This window comes from Apodemus sylvaticus, chromosome 1 (assembly GCF_947179515.1).
Source record: "Apodemus sylvaticus chromosome 1, mApoSyl1.1, whole genome shotgun sequence".
Classification (NCBI taxonomy): Eukaryota; Metazoa; Chordata; class Mammalia; order Rodentia; family Muridae; genus Apodemus; species Apodemus sylvaticus.
Window position 1 is genome coordinate 16,203,867 of NC_067472.1, and position 16,779 is coordinate 16,220,645.

Consider the following 16,779-nt stretch of genomic DNA (forward strand, 5'->3'; position numbering starts at 1 on the left):
CACGAGAGGGTTAGAGTTATGCAGAAAGGACCTGAGACACTGAGCAAGGCCGGGAGCTGAGGCGAACAAAATGTTCTAGGTCCAAGGGATCTGCTTTAGGGACATAGCTAAAGCAGAAACATACCCATCATTTTCAGATACAAGTCTAAGACTCCACAGTCTCGCTGGGTTGTTGGTATTTTAATCAGAGGCAGAATTCATAGCTTGTACAATGAACCATTCACACTATACATCATATGATATAAAAAAATCACCACACTGTACAACAGTCAAGAAGAAGAATACAAAAAGTGTCCAACTTGGGATTAGCACTAAAGAGGTCTTTAATAACAATTTGTTCAATGAAATGACTAGATGGAAGACAATGATCACAATGAGTAATCAGATGGGAGAATTTTCATTGGAGGAGGAAAAACCTAATGTGAGAGAGTCAAGCCTGTAACTCCAGCTTGAGGGAATCTGAGGCCCTCTTCTTGCCTCCACATTAAATTCACAGACATATAGACCATTAAGTGCACGTGCACACACACACAGACACACACACTTTTTTTTAAAGAGAAAAACTGTAAGATGAATCTAGAAATATTCAGAATGATGGACATGAGTAAGACTGACAGCTAAAGGGGCTCTCTGGAACAAACTGGATATTAAAATATATTTAAGGAGGCTGATGCAGGAAGACTGCTGAGAGTTCAGTCCACCCATGAATGACTCCACAGTGGGATCTAGGTAGCATAGTCTACAGAATGAGACTTTTTCTGAAGGAAGAAGGGAAGCAGGAGACGTGCCAGGAGATTGTATCTGAAGTCAGCTTGGGGTACACAATGAGATGTTTGCTCAGACCAACATGGTGAGCAGGAGCCTGCGATTCCACACAGAGGCAGGAGCATCAAGAGCTCCGCGCCTGAGTCTGTCTTGAGAAAGCACACCCAGGAGGCTGCAGAAATGGTTCAGTGGTTGAGAACACATTCTGTGGTGCAGAGGGCCCAAGGGGGGTTCCCAGCACCCACACTATGTGGCTCACACTGCCTCTAACTCCAGCTCCATGGGATCCAATGTCTTCTTACGATCTCTGTAGGTAGTTGCATGTACATGTGTAAGCCTCCAGACCGATGCACATTCACATAAGTAAAAATATAAACAAAATAAATATTTAAAAAAAACTAACCAAAACCAAAGAAAACAAGTGAACAAATAATAAACAGGGCATAGAAGATATAAATTCTCCAAAATTACATAATCCAAACTCTGAATCCAAATAGCCGTATATTTTAAAGAGACCGAAACTGCTATAAAAATTTTCAGAAAGAAAACTTATGATGTAAATACTTTCACTGGTGAAGTCTATTAAACGTTGAGAAAGAACAGTAGGACCATACATAATGCCTTCGCGACATGGAAGAGGCAACACTTCCCAACTCAGTTTACAAGACCAGCATAAGCCTGACCCTAAACCCCACCAAATTCACTAAAAAGAAAACTTCAGACCAATATCCCTTACGTGCATAGAGGACTTCTTTGTTTGTTTGTGTTTGTTTTTTGAGACATGATTTCACTGAGTAGTTCTGGCTGTCCTGGAACTCACTCTGTAGACCAGGCTGGTCTCAAACTTACAGAGATGTATCTGACTGCCTCTGCCTCCCAAGCCTAGGATTAAAAACAAGTGCCATCACCACCCAGTTGAGAGAAAAATTCTTAAGTCAACTCAACTATTAGCAGAATAAGGGAGCAGGGTTCCAGGTAACATTTTAGATTTTTAGAAGTGTTTAATGCAGGACTAGAGATGACTCAGTGGTTACAAGTGCTCGCAGAGACTACTTGACTTCAGTTCCCAGTTCCCATGTTGGGAGGCTCACAAATGCCTGTAACTGCAGTTCAAGGGATCCAATGCCTTTGGTCTCTGAGAGCATCTGTACTCATGTGCACACACTTCCAAACACATATATGCACATACTTTTTTTTTTAAATTGTGAAAAATCTTAAAAAACTGAATTAAACAACTAATTATAGATTTTTTAAAGAAAAAGTCTGATGCCTGGGAATTACAGGTAAAGTGTTTAGTCTCATAATGGAGATCTAGAACACTGACCTAGCACTGTGCTTGACAATCAAAGATTTAACACTGTCACCCTGACCCCACCCTGACTCCACCCCCAAAATGGGAAACAAGAAAAAGATGTTCTATCACATCAATTCAACATACTTTGAAGGTCAAAGATATTAAAATAAAAGCAAGAATAAGACCAAAAGCAATCAAGAAAGAAGAAATCAGAGTCTTTATTCATAAAAATGAAGTCATGGGGACTGGTATAAAGATAGCTAGCTTAATGGCTGAGCACATGCCAAGAAAGAGTTTCAGAGGGAGACACTGAAATGGCTTGCTGGGTGGAGGGGCTTGCCACCAAGCATAACAACCTGAGTTCTAGTTCAAATCATAGGAGAAGCCCAGGAGACAGGGTCCAGGCTGTCTTGTGATCGTCACATGTGTGCTGCATTATTACAGGTGCACACATACAAGTACATACAAAATTTTTTTTTTAAGTTATAGAGGGAGCTGGGTATGGTGCCTCATATCTCAAATGACAGAATTCAATGGCTGAAGCAGAGAACTGTTTCAAGTTTAAAGCCAGCCTGAGCTTCAAGGTAAATTCCAGGCGAGCTAGGACCTTGTCTCAAAGAACAAAACAAAGAAACTCATGAGGGCTAGAATGATTTATTTCATTCAAACCTTCCTCTCCCTCATGCCCAGTGGAACAACAGGTAGAGTCAGAAGACCTACTCCAGCAGAGAGCTGCTAGGGATACAGACTTTTTGACAATCCATCTGTGAAGTGGGTACACGACTTTGCTTATCTTCTAAAGAAACAAACAGCAACTACAATTTGTCAGTCTTTGACCACTCTGTAGTAAAAAGCCTCAAATAATACTTTATGACTATAAGATTTCTTCCACTTTGAATCAAACCAGTGACTATAACAGCTGCAGGCAAGCTAGGCTGTGTCCCCATGCAACATCTGAAAAGGTAGCTTCATTGCTGAACTAGAGGCAGAGAGTTGTGCGTTGGAGTAGTTTAATACGTTTTTATATTGCATATAAAGAACATAAGCATAAACCAGTAAGATGCCTGGCTGAAAACTACCTTCTTTGTAAAAGCAGGCTGTAATTCTGAACAAGTTTTCAATTTTCACACTGCTGCTAGGGTAAAACATTTTAAAGAGTTTAATTTTTTACAATGGATTCAATGACATAGGATTATCTAACAAAGTAATGGCTAATCAATAGAAGGTTTAGTTGTCAGGTGAAACATATAACACACTAAAAGGGATTGATTGCCAGGTCTCTCCTTATTTACTAGAAGGTATATATTTAAAATGACACAAACTTGTTACCAGGCTGCATTCCTTTAACCTTGCAAAGGGCTGTTTAAGAAATCTGTTCAACAGCCCTATAGCAAAACAAGATAAAGTATAATGAAAATGTTTAGTGACTAGAGGTATGGTAGGGAAACAGAGACCTTTAGATATATGGTAACATCAAATCATGTCCGAGGCAAGAATATGGGCTAGAAAAATCAAAGAACAATACAATTCCAGAGAGGCTGGACCGGGAACTGCCAAATGCCACCAGGAGGTGCTGAGTCCTATTCAAGACACAAGCTCTAAGGCAGCGGTCCCCAACTTTCCTAATGCTGTGACCCTTTAATACAGCTCATGTTGTGGTGACCCCCAACTAGAGAATTATTTTTGTTGCTACTTCATAACTGTCATTTTGCTATTGTTATGAACCATAATGCAAATATCAGATATGCAGGATCTCTGATATATGACCCCTGTGAAAGATTCTTTCAACCCCCAAAGGGGCCTCGAACCACACACTGAGAACCGTGGCTCTGATTTCCTTCCATGTTGTTCAAAGGACAGATTTTTATTTTTTTAGAATGTGTGCAGCTGGGCACAATAGGATGTTTATCCCCCATCCTCTTTTTCTTTTTTAAAAATGGTGCATCTAGATTAAGCATCGAACACAAAATGAATTGAGTCCATATGGGCTTTGACCAGCATATAAGCTATTTCCTTTATAATTTATTCACAGTATCTCAACTCTCTATATGAAAATACACGTTTTATGGTCATTACAACCCAGGAGTTCAATAATATGTTTTCTACTAAGTCAGTGATTACACAATTTATCAAAGAATGATTACACTGAAATAAAAATAAAACAAAGCACTAACCCCCATACGGTCTTCTTTCCTCAAAGTAATTTTAAGAAAGCTGGTTATTAAATTGCTTCTTTTTGAAGAAGAGTTTTTGTAGCTAGACACAAATTGCCAACCATTTTTTTGTTTGTTCCCCCAGCCCCCTAAAAAATGTTATTAGGCTCTGAAGAATACAGCAGAAGTGAGAAGTTATATAAACAAATCACTTCATCAGATTCAGAAAGATCACTTTTGTCTTACTTAAGAGACCTACATTAATTACCTTTAGGATCTTTTACATAGACTATTTAAAATATGTACCATTTATTTATTTATTTCAAATGAGGTGCTTCTTCTAAAGTATTAAATAATGTCTACAATTGCAAAAGCATTTTTATAAATAGGTAATTAAAACAGATGACTAAAATTAAGTCAAGCTGCAAAACATTACCCAGAATGCACTGTGGTTAGTTTTTCTTTTTTTTTTTTTAATAAGCAAGCATCCCAGGCAGTTTCTTTTTTCTTTCTTTCTTTCTTTCTTTCTTTTTTTTTTAAATCCAAAGCCCAAAGCACTTCAGGAAGAAAGAGGAGGTAGGAAGTTTCAAAGGATAAAACATGCGTATATAATGAAATAATGCTGAACCCTAAAGTATTTACAAGAAGGTCCCTTAAGCATAGTTTGTCATGCTGCAATTACACCTTGCCTACTGCCAAGCCAAAGCGCTCACTATTGCCACTAGGGGGAGAAGTGTCTTAATACAAAGCGGAGGAGGATAGGGAACCGGTTTCTTGAGCAATTATCAGAACAAAGCTCCCTTGGCTGTGTGTACCTTCTAATTACTCAATACAATTAAAATGACTAACCTAAAACAAATAGAAGAAAAAAACCGGCCTTCCTGATAGCAGGGACTTCATTAAACCTTTCCCCCTCATCAATCAAATCAGAAAGAAGAGAGAGTAATCGCACACAACACTGGAGCTGGTAAAGGAAGTGAATTCTGTGGGGTTCAATTCCTTTCATGCTTTTAGAGAGAAATGACTCCTGAGAAAGCAACTTCCTGGTATCCCCACCTGGAGGCTGCCTGAGAGCAAACTGTCCTCCAAAGAACAGAGCCCGGGGCCTTTTCTAGACCTGCTGCTTAGGAACTGTTGTGGCTGTTTTGTCCTCAGACACTCTGATGTCATTTTCTGCGCCTGTGACGTGCATCTTCCTCACTTGCCCAACTGTAGAAAGTTGCCGAGGCCACTGGCATTCTGATTGGCTCTTTTAAGGCTCTTTCTTCATGCTGATGTTTAGAACAATGCAGGGATTTTTATCAGGGGAAAAGAAAATCTCAGGCAAGGAAAACAGATACTTATTCCATTCAAAAGACTTATGTAGTTCCTTTTGTAAGGCCCAGTCATTAACAGAAGATGACAACAGACTCGTTTTTCTTTCAGCTGACAATTGTGACATTTTTTTCCAGCAGTGTGCAAGGTGTTGAAAACCTGGCAGCTGTTACCTCCTGGGATGAAGATACTTTTTATCCTCCCTTGACAGTTTAACTCAGTGGGTCAGCACCTTTAAAGACTGCACAGTATCCTTGAAGAGGATGGAAGCTTGAATTACGGCTCCCTCCCTAATCAATGTAAACCCTCACTGCAGGTGAAGTCTCCATCTATAGAGGTGCACAGGGGAGGAAAATGTAATGCCCTGAGCCAGATGGTTTTTATCTTGTTTTTAAAGAATAAAGGAACAAGCTAACAAGGGAGACAGCTACTTTGTTAGCTTCTTGGCCTCTCTCATGGCTTTGCATCCCCAGGGTTCCAGCTACACAAGAGAAAGAATACAGGAAAATGTAAACACGGAAAGAAATATAACTAGAGGGATGGCATCATGCTGCTTTCAAAGAGTTGAGAGTGCTCCCCTCAATGCTTTATTTATCACTGCCCACGCTCTCAGGATGGTAAGTGGACATGCACACAAAGGGGGTGGAGGACCAGAGAAGAATTAGGCAAAAGCCCCAATTTACTCAATTACAGAGAAAGGGGGAGCTGACAGATCCTATTAGCGCCAATGTGAGCAAAGAAAAGTTGCATGTTGTAATGCTACATTTTCAAAAAGCAAAGAGGCCTAGCAATTCTCAGTCCTTTGCCTCCATCACACATGGTATAAAAATTTTAAGAGAGGCTGTGGTTTCCACAGTTTAGGAATATAAAAGTAAAAAGGAAACTGTGTCTATACAGTTTTTTTTTTTTTTTTTAAAGTTCACTCCTAATGCCAAATGATGACAGAAGGAGTTGTCCCTCTAACCTTCTCCTTCACTATTTTTGGTAATTTCTCCAGTAAGTTTTGGAAGTACTGGTATGGCACGAAGTATTCTTTCCTCTTCTGTTTTAAGAAGCAGTTTACAGTACAAGATTGCCATTATATCTGTTTAAAGTGTTTGAAGTCACCAGTGAAACTCCATGAACATTGTGATAAGAAAAACATTATATTTAACAGGTATAACTTTTACCTTGTGTTAGTTCTGTGAGTTGTTTTTCAAAGAATCTGCCCATTTTATCTAGTCAATTTTTGGCATAAAGTTATTTATATTTATATTGATATTCCATTATTATTTTAATGTCTCTAAGAATTACAGCGATAACCCTTCCTTCAGCTCCTCCAATGTTAAACCGGCTTTTCAAAGTACCATTTAGTAGCCATTTCCCACCAACAATGGCAATCCTTTGCCTGAAAATAATCTATAAAAACTATAGTTTAGTTAATTACAATATTAGGTTATTAGAATTCAAGTGAATTCTATTTTTTTATATTTAAGGGTAAGAGATTCCTGAAAGCTTATTAGAATATGTGCAGATGAATTTCAATTTAAGAGACTGACCCCATGAAGCCACGGTCACTTTTGGCTGGCCTTGACATCTTTTTGTCTATAGATCTCGACAATGGACAAACAAAATAGCAAATGTCGTTTCCTTATTGTCAGATGCAACAGAGAAAAAGAGGAGTTTAAACAGCTTGTGTATTATGTACTACCTTAAAAAAAAAACAGCACCAGGGTAATCAAGTTCAGGGCAGTCCTGGACAGCTGCCCTGTGACCCGCTTCCATTGACCCCTGCTATTCATCACTCGTTCCCAAGATTGAGAGGGCAAGCTCCTAGGGAGTGACCACCACAATAGACAGACACAAGCCAACAGTAATCTGGTTCGAGCAAAAAACCAGATGGCACTGCAATAAATTTACAAATCTGCATTCATGGGGCTGTTAAAACACCCAGAAGCTAAAAGGCTCTGAGGGCCCCAGGAGGGTCCCCTCCTTCCCGAATTCTAAAGGCCATTTCTCTTTCCAAGAACACTGAGTTCATGCTCTTCACAAAGAGAATGGAGATAAAACCCTTTACAAAGAAGGGAGGGGGGAAAGTCTCATGACCTAATTAATCTCTAGAGCTTGGATCTCAACACTGAATGACAGATATTAGAAAAACCATTCTAGAGAAATTGAGGGTGGTGTAAATTAAAGTGGAAATGGTGAAGCAAACCTGCAAAAACAGCAATGAGGAAAAAAACACCAAATTTCTTTTAAGTACTGTACACAACAGATCTTGCAAGTAGGAAATGATTCAATAATGTATGCATTTATTTTTAAAATGAATCAGATTAGTCCCATGTGTGACCTGCTGGTCCATCTGTATGTGCTGGACTTAATAGGCATGGTTTTCTCTCTTGCTTCAGTTTGAAGTATGAGAGAGATAAATTTAGTTTAATTTTCAACAGATCAGCCTATCCATTTTCCAAATGGACCATCTGGATCAGCCTATTAAAATTAATTTATAACTTTGCAGAGTGAAAATTCGTTTGTTAGCTTAAATAAAGTCGCCAAAACTTTTTGTCATGTCACTGTTTTCTGACAGTTGCTTCTATGTAGTGGACAGAGAAGAGCCTCCATCTCCAAGTTTACTTACTCGATATTGTTCTATTGATTTCACATACAGATCTGGTGTCTATTTCCAAATAATTAAAACTAATCATTTCGACATCAATGTGTTTGTTTTGAAAGCTTCCTATATTGACTCAATTCTATTTAAAACAATTATTTTTTATAAAAATTAGGCTATCTGAAAACTAGTTAACATATAATAAATAAAAAATAACTGTGGCATGTTTTCACATACTTTCCCTTTAGGTTAAAGCTATGAAAACCACACCCTAAGTAGTGATTCTTTGGAAATAGAAAGGTTGGATTTCCAAATCAATGGGCATCTCTGGTCAAGTCTAACCTCTTCACGCCTCCATTTGCTTCATCAGTAAACTGGAAACTGTATCATATCTACCACCTCAGCAGGGTTAGCACAGGATCAAATGGAATACATATGCTCATTGTGGGTATCCAAAAGAAATCATATCTCACTCTATGTCCTAGAACAAAGGCTACAGACACAACCAATTAAAATGATATGCACTGCTACCCATTTTATACAATTTTATACTAAAAATGATTAGGTAACATTTATTTTCTAGCTATAAAATAAGCAATTTAGTGACTTGTTCTGTCTCTAAACCATTATGAAGGTATTACAGGTTTTTACGGGTACGAGGACATTTTTTTAGTCATGATTTTGGATATTTTAATGAAAAAAACTATGAGACTGAATTTTTACAAGTTCACAAGTTCCCTCTGGGAAGCAGGGCAGAGTCCTGAGGACTCTCCCCTATGCAAACACGTGAATATGATTGTACGTGTGTGAGTGTGTGTGTGTATGTCTGTGTGTGTGTGTGTGTGTGTGTGTGTCTGTGTGTGTCTATGTGTGTCTGTGTGTCTGTGTCTGTGTCTGTGTAGGGCTTCAACCACTATTCCTTACTCACTGCAAATCTCTCGTGGGACCCCTTGTAATACCTTCCCAGTGCTGGATTACAAGTGGCCTGCCATACTGTGGATCCTAGGGATCTGAACTCTGGCCCTCATGTTTCCAGGGCAAGCACTTTAAGCTTTGAACCATTTCTCCAGTCCCACAAAAAAAAAAGTTTTAAAGCAATCATCAATAGCAGACTTTACTTCAGGGGTGGGAGGGAACCTACATAAATTAAACAGATTCAAACAAAGGAAACCAACTTTGCTCCCATTCTGTTGTTGTTACTTAAATGTATGACAAACCTTAGCAGGAGTGAGGTTTGGGTTTGTAACTCCAGTACTCAGGATGCTGGAGCAGGAGGACTAGGACATCAAGTCTTCTAACCTGGACTACTTAATAATGAGACCCTGTCTCAGAAGATTAAAATTAATATGTATAAATAATCCTTACTGGGCAATAAATATTAGTGTTAATGTCAATTCTATGAAGCACTTAAGGTAATCTTCCCTAAACAAGACCTCTTTACCTCAATTTAAGTATTTAATATATATTCTGACTATTAAATAATGTTACTTGACTGAAATTGATGGCCACGGCCAGACAAACTTCAGAACACAGGGCTCTTTATTTAAACTCCAATTTTTAAGAATGACAGTCAAGGGTTTCCTGTCTTTTATTTTGTTTTTTAGAAGCTTTTTATTTTAAGTAAGACTGAATTTCATACCTGTCTAAGTGAATTCTTCTCTGGTATTATCTTCCTAGGGGGTTCGCCATTATTACAGTCTTCTCTCTCTGAGGAATTCTGTGAAAGAAAGTAAGCTTTAATTCAGTTCTCATTATCTTCAATCTTATTCTGTGGGAGTAAACTGCATTACATTTCTAATTCTGTAAGCTAGAACACCATGTATATTTATGCATCTGAAGATTTATATACATACAGACATACACACATGTAAAGGAAACCATATGCCCATGTATATAAATAAATTCATGTTGGGATCTGGTTGGGAGGAATTCTGTCTGCTTAAATGCTACTCAGGAGACTCACATTGACTAGAAGTGTAGTTTATCATACTTTGACACTGAGATGTTAAGAAAGACCTACGCTGTGTTGGGCAGTAGTGGCGCTCGCCTTTAATCCCAGAGCTTTGGAGGCAGAGGCAGGTGGATCTTTGAGTTTGAGGCCTGCCTGGTCTACAGAAAGAGTTCCAGGACGGCCACAGTGTAGGCCATGGTTAGCTGATGACAACTTGAGTTATGATTATTACATTCTCTTTTAAGTAATTAGTCTCCAACTATTTTAAATGTCCGTTGATACTGGTCTGGACTCTTAAAAAAAAAAAAAAAAATCTTTCTCTCAAGGCCAGCCTGGTCTACAGAGTGAGTTCCAGGACAGCCAGAGCTATAAGAGAAACCCTGTCTCGGAAAAACAACAAACAACAACAAAAAAAATCTTTCTCTTTTTATCTCACATTTGATTTTTCTGTGTGTTATATAAAACACAATTAGTGTTTAACCTGCGCTTTAGGGTTAGTGTGCATTTTTTTTGTCACTATCAGTTCAAACAGTAGCTACAAGATCCTAAAATGTCAATGGGATTTTATATACTGAAGAAGAATAATTCAATTAAAAACAAATTCAAATGTGCTCAAATTTGGCTGAGCTTGGTAGCTTATAACTTTAATCCCAGCACTTGGAAGGCAGGCAGGAGGATCTTTTGAGTTTCCAGTTTAAGGCCAGACTGGTCTACTAATGAGACACTCACAAATGAAAAACAAGCCAAGGGCCACAAATGTTAGCCATTTGCAAAACAAACAGAAAATCCCAATTACATGTATTTGAATTCTCTATTAAAAGTAACTGTTTATAGCTTACAGCTGACAAATTTGTTACATTATATAAAATCACATTCTAACTGGAGTTACTTTATTTTTACATTCAGGACATATTTCTAAAATACAATTTTATCTGGAAAATTTCATAATGCATAAAATTATTATATAATCATCACCATGCTGTAAATCAACATACAAAATATTCGGTTTTAAGAGAAAAAAAGGACTACATTTGAAATTATGCAACAATTTTACTGTTTATAAAAAGCTCACCTGCTGGTTTAGTAGCCTCTGGGTGACTCTTGCCTGTGTCAACTAGTTACTCTTGAGTTTATTGACTCAAGAGAAAAAAGAGTTGAGTTAATGACAGTAAAGCATTACAAATGAGGAAAGTAGGCACTATTGTTTTTGAGACAGAGTCTCATTCCACAGCCTTGGCTGGCCTAGAACTCTCTCTGTCTTCTGCCAGAGTTCTGGGATTAAAGGCTAGGTGCTTTTGTTAAGAATTCTTAACAAGAAAAAAGAGGAAAAATCTGTAGACACTGTTATAGCTGTTTAGAGTGGGTTTTTTGTTTGTTTTTGTTTTTAATAGGTTAACCAAAAATTTATTCTGGCCAAGCCATTATTAAAAGAAAGCCAACCAAGAATGAAAAACCCAGCACACCTGTTAAATAAAACAGCAGCAATGCCAAGTGATTGGGATATAAAGGGCAAAGGAACTGGTTACCACCTAATATTGAAGGAGAAATGTGGGGTGTCAGTGAGTTAGAGATGAATAATCACTCTCAACCTGACAGTAACAAAGAATGATGAAATTGCCACATGAGCCTAATAGGTCGCCTGGGCGGTCCTCGGGCACCTCTCACCAACACGCACAAGAGTTCGATTATCTATCTGCACTATCTGCACCCTTAGTGAGAAGGAAGCCCAACAAGAAAGGTACCCAACTGCTCTACTCAACAAATTAAGTTACAGTCAATAAACTCAAGAGTAACTAACTAGTTGACCCAGGCAAGAGTCACCCAGAAGCTTCTAAACTAGCAGGTGAGCTTTTTATAAATAGTGAAATTGTTTTAATTTTACTATTTATAAAAACATATAACTCTGAATGTATCTTCTCCATAAGATACTAAGAACATGTAGCAAGTCTACAGTGGAGAAGTCTGGCAAATAATGCACTAATAATTTATCTCTTGGTCTAGAGAGATGGCTTTGCAGAAGCATTCCTGAGGGCCAGGCTTCAGTCCTCAGCATATATATAGCAGCTCACAATTGTCTGTAGCTTCCGTTCCAGAGGATCTGATGCCCTCTACTGACCTCCATAGGCACCAGGCACACAGATGGTGCACTGACACATATGTGGACAAAACACCTACACACATACAAATTAAAAAGTTAAAATAAATGAACATATTTAGGATGAACAAAGCATTTTGAAGTTGGTTTCCTTGCCCCAAACAAGAAAGCAGCTACTCTGGATGGCTAAACGGTAGAAGTGTTTGCCATGTAAGCATGGAGATCTAAGTTTGGCATTCCAAAATTCATGTAAAGCTTCTCTAATCTCAGCATTCCTGCAAAATAGGAGGCAGACAAGCGTGTGGGCTAGCTAGCCTGTCAAACACAGTAATGAACAAGACACCCTGTCTCCAGCAGACGGGAGGCAGGTGATGGCCACGGAAGTGCAGTGGGTACGTGTAGATATGCAGGCACACCCCATCTACTCAGTAAAATAACAGACTAACCTGAAATGAAGGAAACCCTATGAAAGGAATATTTTAAATTCAACAAAAAAACCAATGTCATAGAATAAATAAGTAACAGTTCCTATGTAAAAGGAAACTAAAGACTATTAATTTTAATGTGATTTGAGATTTTTCCCCCTCTAAAGGCCAATATTGAACAACTGGGGAGAAAATCTGAGTAAGACCTTGTATATATGCTAATATTAAATCCTAGAATGTTTTGCAATATTTATTCTTCCTTATGTGAGGACATGGATTTTTTGGAGAAAAGTATATAGCTTTGTACTTATAACACAGTCAAGCTCTGACAAGTTTACCTCTCCTTCAAATCTTTATGGTCAACCTTTCCCCACTGAAAATCAGTTATTTTGTTTTAGCTCAATACTTTTGTCTTTTCCAAAATGCCATACAATGGACTCAGATAACGTGAGCATTTGAATCTGTTTTTTTTCCCTGCCCATCAAAACATTTTAAAGATTTACTCAGGTTATTATTATATAAATTCGTATTTCCTTTTTCTTGTCCCCTCATTTTAGACACAGTTTCACACTGGCTCACACAGGTTGGCCTCCCAAGTGCTGAAGTATGGGCCACCGTGCTCAGTCTTTTTATTATCAAGTACCATGCAGCGACAGGGATATGTCCATCTCTTTATACATCCCACTTCCTGCTTTTGATCTTACGTTATGTAGTAAGTCTCTAACTTTCAAATGGGTCAGAGAAAAGTAGGTCAATGTGAGCGTGCATGAATAGAGATAATAAAAATGTGGCAGCATTAGCATTTGGTATATGTATATGAAGAATATAAAGGGATTATTTGTTCTATTCTTTCAAAAAATAAATACTAGGCTGTTATTGTTTGCTGTAACTCTGTGTTCCAGCCTGGTCCCTAGCTGGCGCAATGCTCTTGGGAGGTTACTACCTCTAGATGGAAGATTTGGTGGTGTGGATCACGGAAGGTGGGCTCAGCAATGCTTCTAGCCAAAGATCTCTACTTCCTGTCTCTCTTTACAATATGCCCGGCCACCGCACCCTCCTGATGCTAAGTGGCCCCAGGGGCTCCCTTCCTTCCTGGCCATGATAGCCTCTAAACTGTGATCCAAAATAAAGGCCTCCTCATTTAAGCTGCTTCCACCAGTTGTTCTGTCAAAGTGAGGAGAAGAACTAATACAGGTCAATCAAACCTGAATAAAATACTTCATGAAATAGAGGTGGGAAGAGAGCTGTAAGTCAAAACTTTTGGGGAGAAAATCCCCAAAACTTTATTGCGACTTTTTTTTCTCTTGAGACAGGGTCTCATGTAACCCATCTCTACTGAATTGGCCATGTAGCCAAGAATAATCTCGAATTCTGATCCTCTAGTCTCCACTACCTCAGTGCTTGGATATACTCATATATACTACCGGATCTGACTCTACATGATCCCAGGAATCAAATCCAGGGCTTTGTGCATTCCATGCGCAGTTTAGAAACTCTAGAAACTTACATTTTCAGCACCAGAAACTTACATCTTGTCACAAAACCCTAAGCAAATATGATTGCTGAGGATAATTTATTTCCAACAGCCAGAACACCTCATTATAGTAAATAATAGGTTCAGTGTGTTTGTAGTCCTTCAGCAAAAACTCCCTGAAAAAAAAATCTGTGAACAATAGCACTATGAAAAAGATTCTTGAGCCAGCAAGTAAGATGGTCACAGATAAAGACACTGACTGCATGACAACCCGAGTCCATCCTTAGGGCCCGAGGAGTGGAGGGAGAGAACTGACTCTCCCAGGTTGTCATCTGACCTCCACACACAAGACATGAAGCATGTGTACACACACACACACACACACACACATACATACAGAAGATTAAAAAATAAAACTTAATAGATTCTATATAGCTTTTCACCTCTTTTATTAACCCCAAAGATATTTTTTTTCACCTTAGATAAATTGCTTATAATTAAAAAGCGATGTAATTTTTGCTTAAGTTTTTTTGGGTGTGGTTTTTTTGAGACTGGGTCTCAGATATAGCCCAGGCTGCAGACATAATATTGATACCAGAGGGGATGGTGGTGTAAGAAAATAAAGTATTAATAAAGAAAATAATTTTAAAGGTGAAATATTGTTTAAGCAGACCTCAAATTCATTTTTTGGAAAATATCTTCAGAAGTAACTGGCAATGAAAATGTATCCATTAAAAAAAAAAAAAAAAAAAAAAAAAAGCTCTGAGATGGCATGTGCCTTGGCAGGTGGACTCCTGCAAGTTCAAGGCCAGTTTGAAATACACAGTAAGACCCTGTCTCACAAAGGATTCAGATTATAGATAAGCTGTCTCAAAATCAGCACATCCAAACTTAACCCTTCCCGGCCGTTTCTAATCAGTTCCCCACCTTGTAGCATTTTTAGTCTTAGGTTCCCAGTACTTATTATGTTCTTCATTATTTTACTCATTACTTTTTCCTTTCAGCATATCTGAGTTCCCAATAGAGACTTTCTTCCCTTATTCTATTTTAATATACTCAAGACTACTTCTACATTCCCTATGCCTCTTCTCTAGTCCAGACCACCATCTACACAGAGCAGCTCTGACAGCCCTGGTCACGTCTGTACCTGACAGCACACGCCTACGATCTCGACTGCCATCCTATTCCACAGCGCAAAAAACACAAATTAGACATAGTGGTGCATACCTTTAATCTAAGCGCATGGGAGGCAGAGGCAGGTGGATACCTGTGAGTTCAAGGCCAGCTTATCTACATAGCAAGTTCCAGCACAGCCAGAGCTACATAGAAAAGAGATCTTGTCTCAAAAAATGAAAACTTTTACAGTACCTACTTACCTGACCCAAACTCAACACATTCCAAGCCCAGCAGTCCAGCCGCCTTAACCCAGGAGGCACTCCACCACTTACCTCTACCTCTCGTCAGTCATCAATAGGCTACTTCTTTTCTTTCATTCTTTCCCCTTCCTCCTCTACTCTTGCTCTTCCTCTGTCCCCCTCTTTCCTCTCAGACATAGCCTCACTATTTAACAGAGGCCAGCCTCTATGTGTGACAATGTTCCTGCCTCAACCTGAATGCTAGGTTACAGGTGTGTGTCACCATACTTGGCTCTTTTTCTCTTTTGCCACAGATTTGTTCTACAGGCCAGGATGACACAGTATGTAGTGTCAAGGGTGGCCTCCCATCTCCCCGCCCTCAAGTGCTGGAGTTATAAATAAGCATCATCACACCTTTGCCAATGGATAATAGTAGCCTTCTTTCCTAACCTCTTTATCTACTAAAATTCCAATTCTCAATTCTAAGTTTAGTAAGAAGGTACAGTGAAAGATATCTGTCACCAAGGCTGATGACCAGAGTTAAATTTCTGGGGCCCTTGTGGTGTAGGAAGAGAGCCCTTCAAGCTGTCTTATGAGTCCCCCAGAATTTATACATTTAATTCCCTGCCTCTACACACACACATGCGGGAACACACACACACAGGGTTGGGTGAGGAATTAAACGTAAATTAAACAAATCTTGACTCAAGTGACAACTAAATACCATCACAGCTTTTTCCACAGCTCAACACTTACATAAAATAGGGTCAACAGATGCTCAATAAATAAGACCCAGTTGGGTATGGGGTGCACACCTTTAATCCTAGCATTCAGGAAACAGAGAGAGACACATCTATGTGAGTTGTGAGTTCAAGGCCAATCTGAAAAGACATCACTTAGAAGTATAATAAAAAGCTTCAAAACTAGAAGTAATGTTTTTTTGACTTGTGCTTCAGTTTTTTTGCTTTTTTTTCATACTTAGGTATTTAATGTATTTGCGTATTTTGTCAGCATGTTTGTGCCTGGTGCCCATGGAGGCCAAAGGAGGCTGTTGGATCTCATGGGACTGAAGTTACAGAAAGCTGTAAGCAGCCTGCCTCATGGGTGCTGGGAATTAAAGCAGGCCCTCTGGAAGAGCAGAGGCACGTTCCTGACCACTGAGTCACTGCGCTAGTCCTGGTGCTGCACTTCTCATGGTGACAGTCCAGATAGCCTATAACTCACTTATTATCTATGTAGAGCAGGTAAATGCTGGCAAATGAATTTTCCAGCACTGAATCTGAACCTTTTAAAGGTAGAACCCGACCAGTCAGACAGTTGACAGGGGAGAAAACTCCCCTATAGGTGACCTGAATCAAGTCCC

The 16,779-nt window shown here is 38.9% G+C and overlaps 1 protein-coding gene across 7 annotated transcripts in view; it reads right to left on the bottom strand.

Moving 5' to 3' along the window:
- The window catches only part of Btrc (beta-transducin repeat containing E3 ubiquitin protein ligase), a 169,099-nt gene that overhangs the window by 65,709 nt on the left and 86,611 nt on the right, over positions 1-16,779 (bottom strand). For 5 of the 7 annotated variants that reach the window (XM_052184860.1, XM_052184857.1, XM_052184854.1 and 2 more), the window contains one exon: positions 9,756-9,833. The exons of the other annotated variants lie outside the window; for them this stretch is intronic. In XM_052184860.1, coding sequence (XP_052040820.1) covers positions 9,756-9,833 — 78 coding nt within the window. The remainder of the gene's footprint in view (positions 1-9,755; positions 9,834-16,779) is intronic. 7 annotated transcript variants of the gene reach the window in all.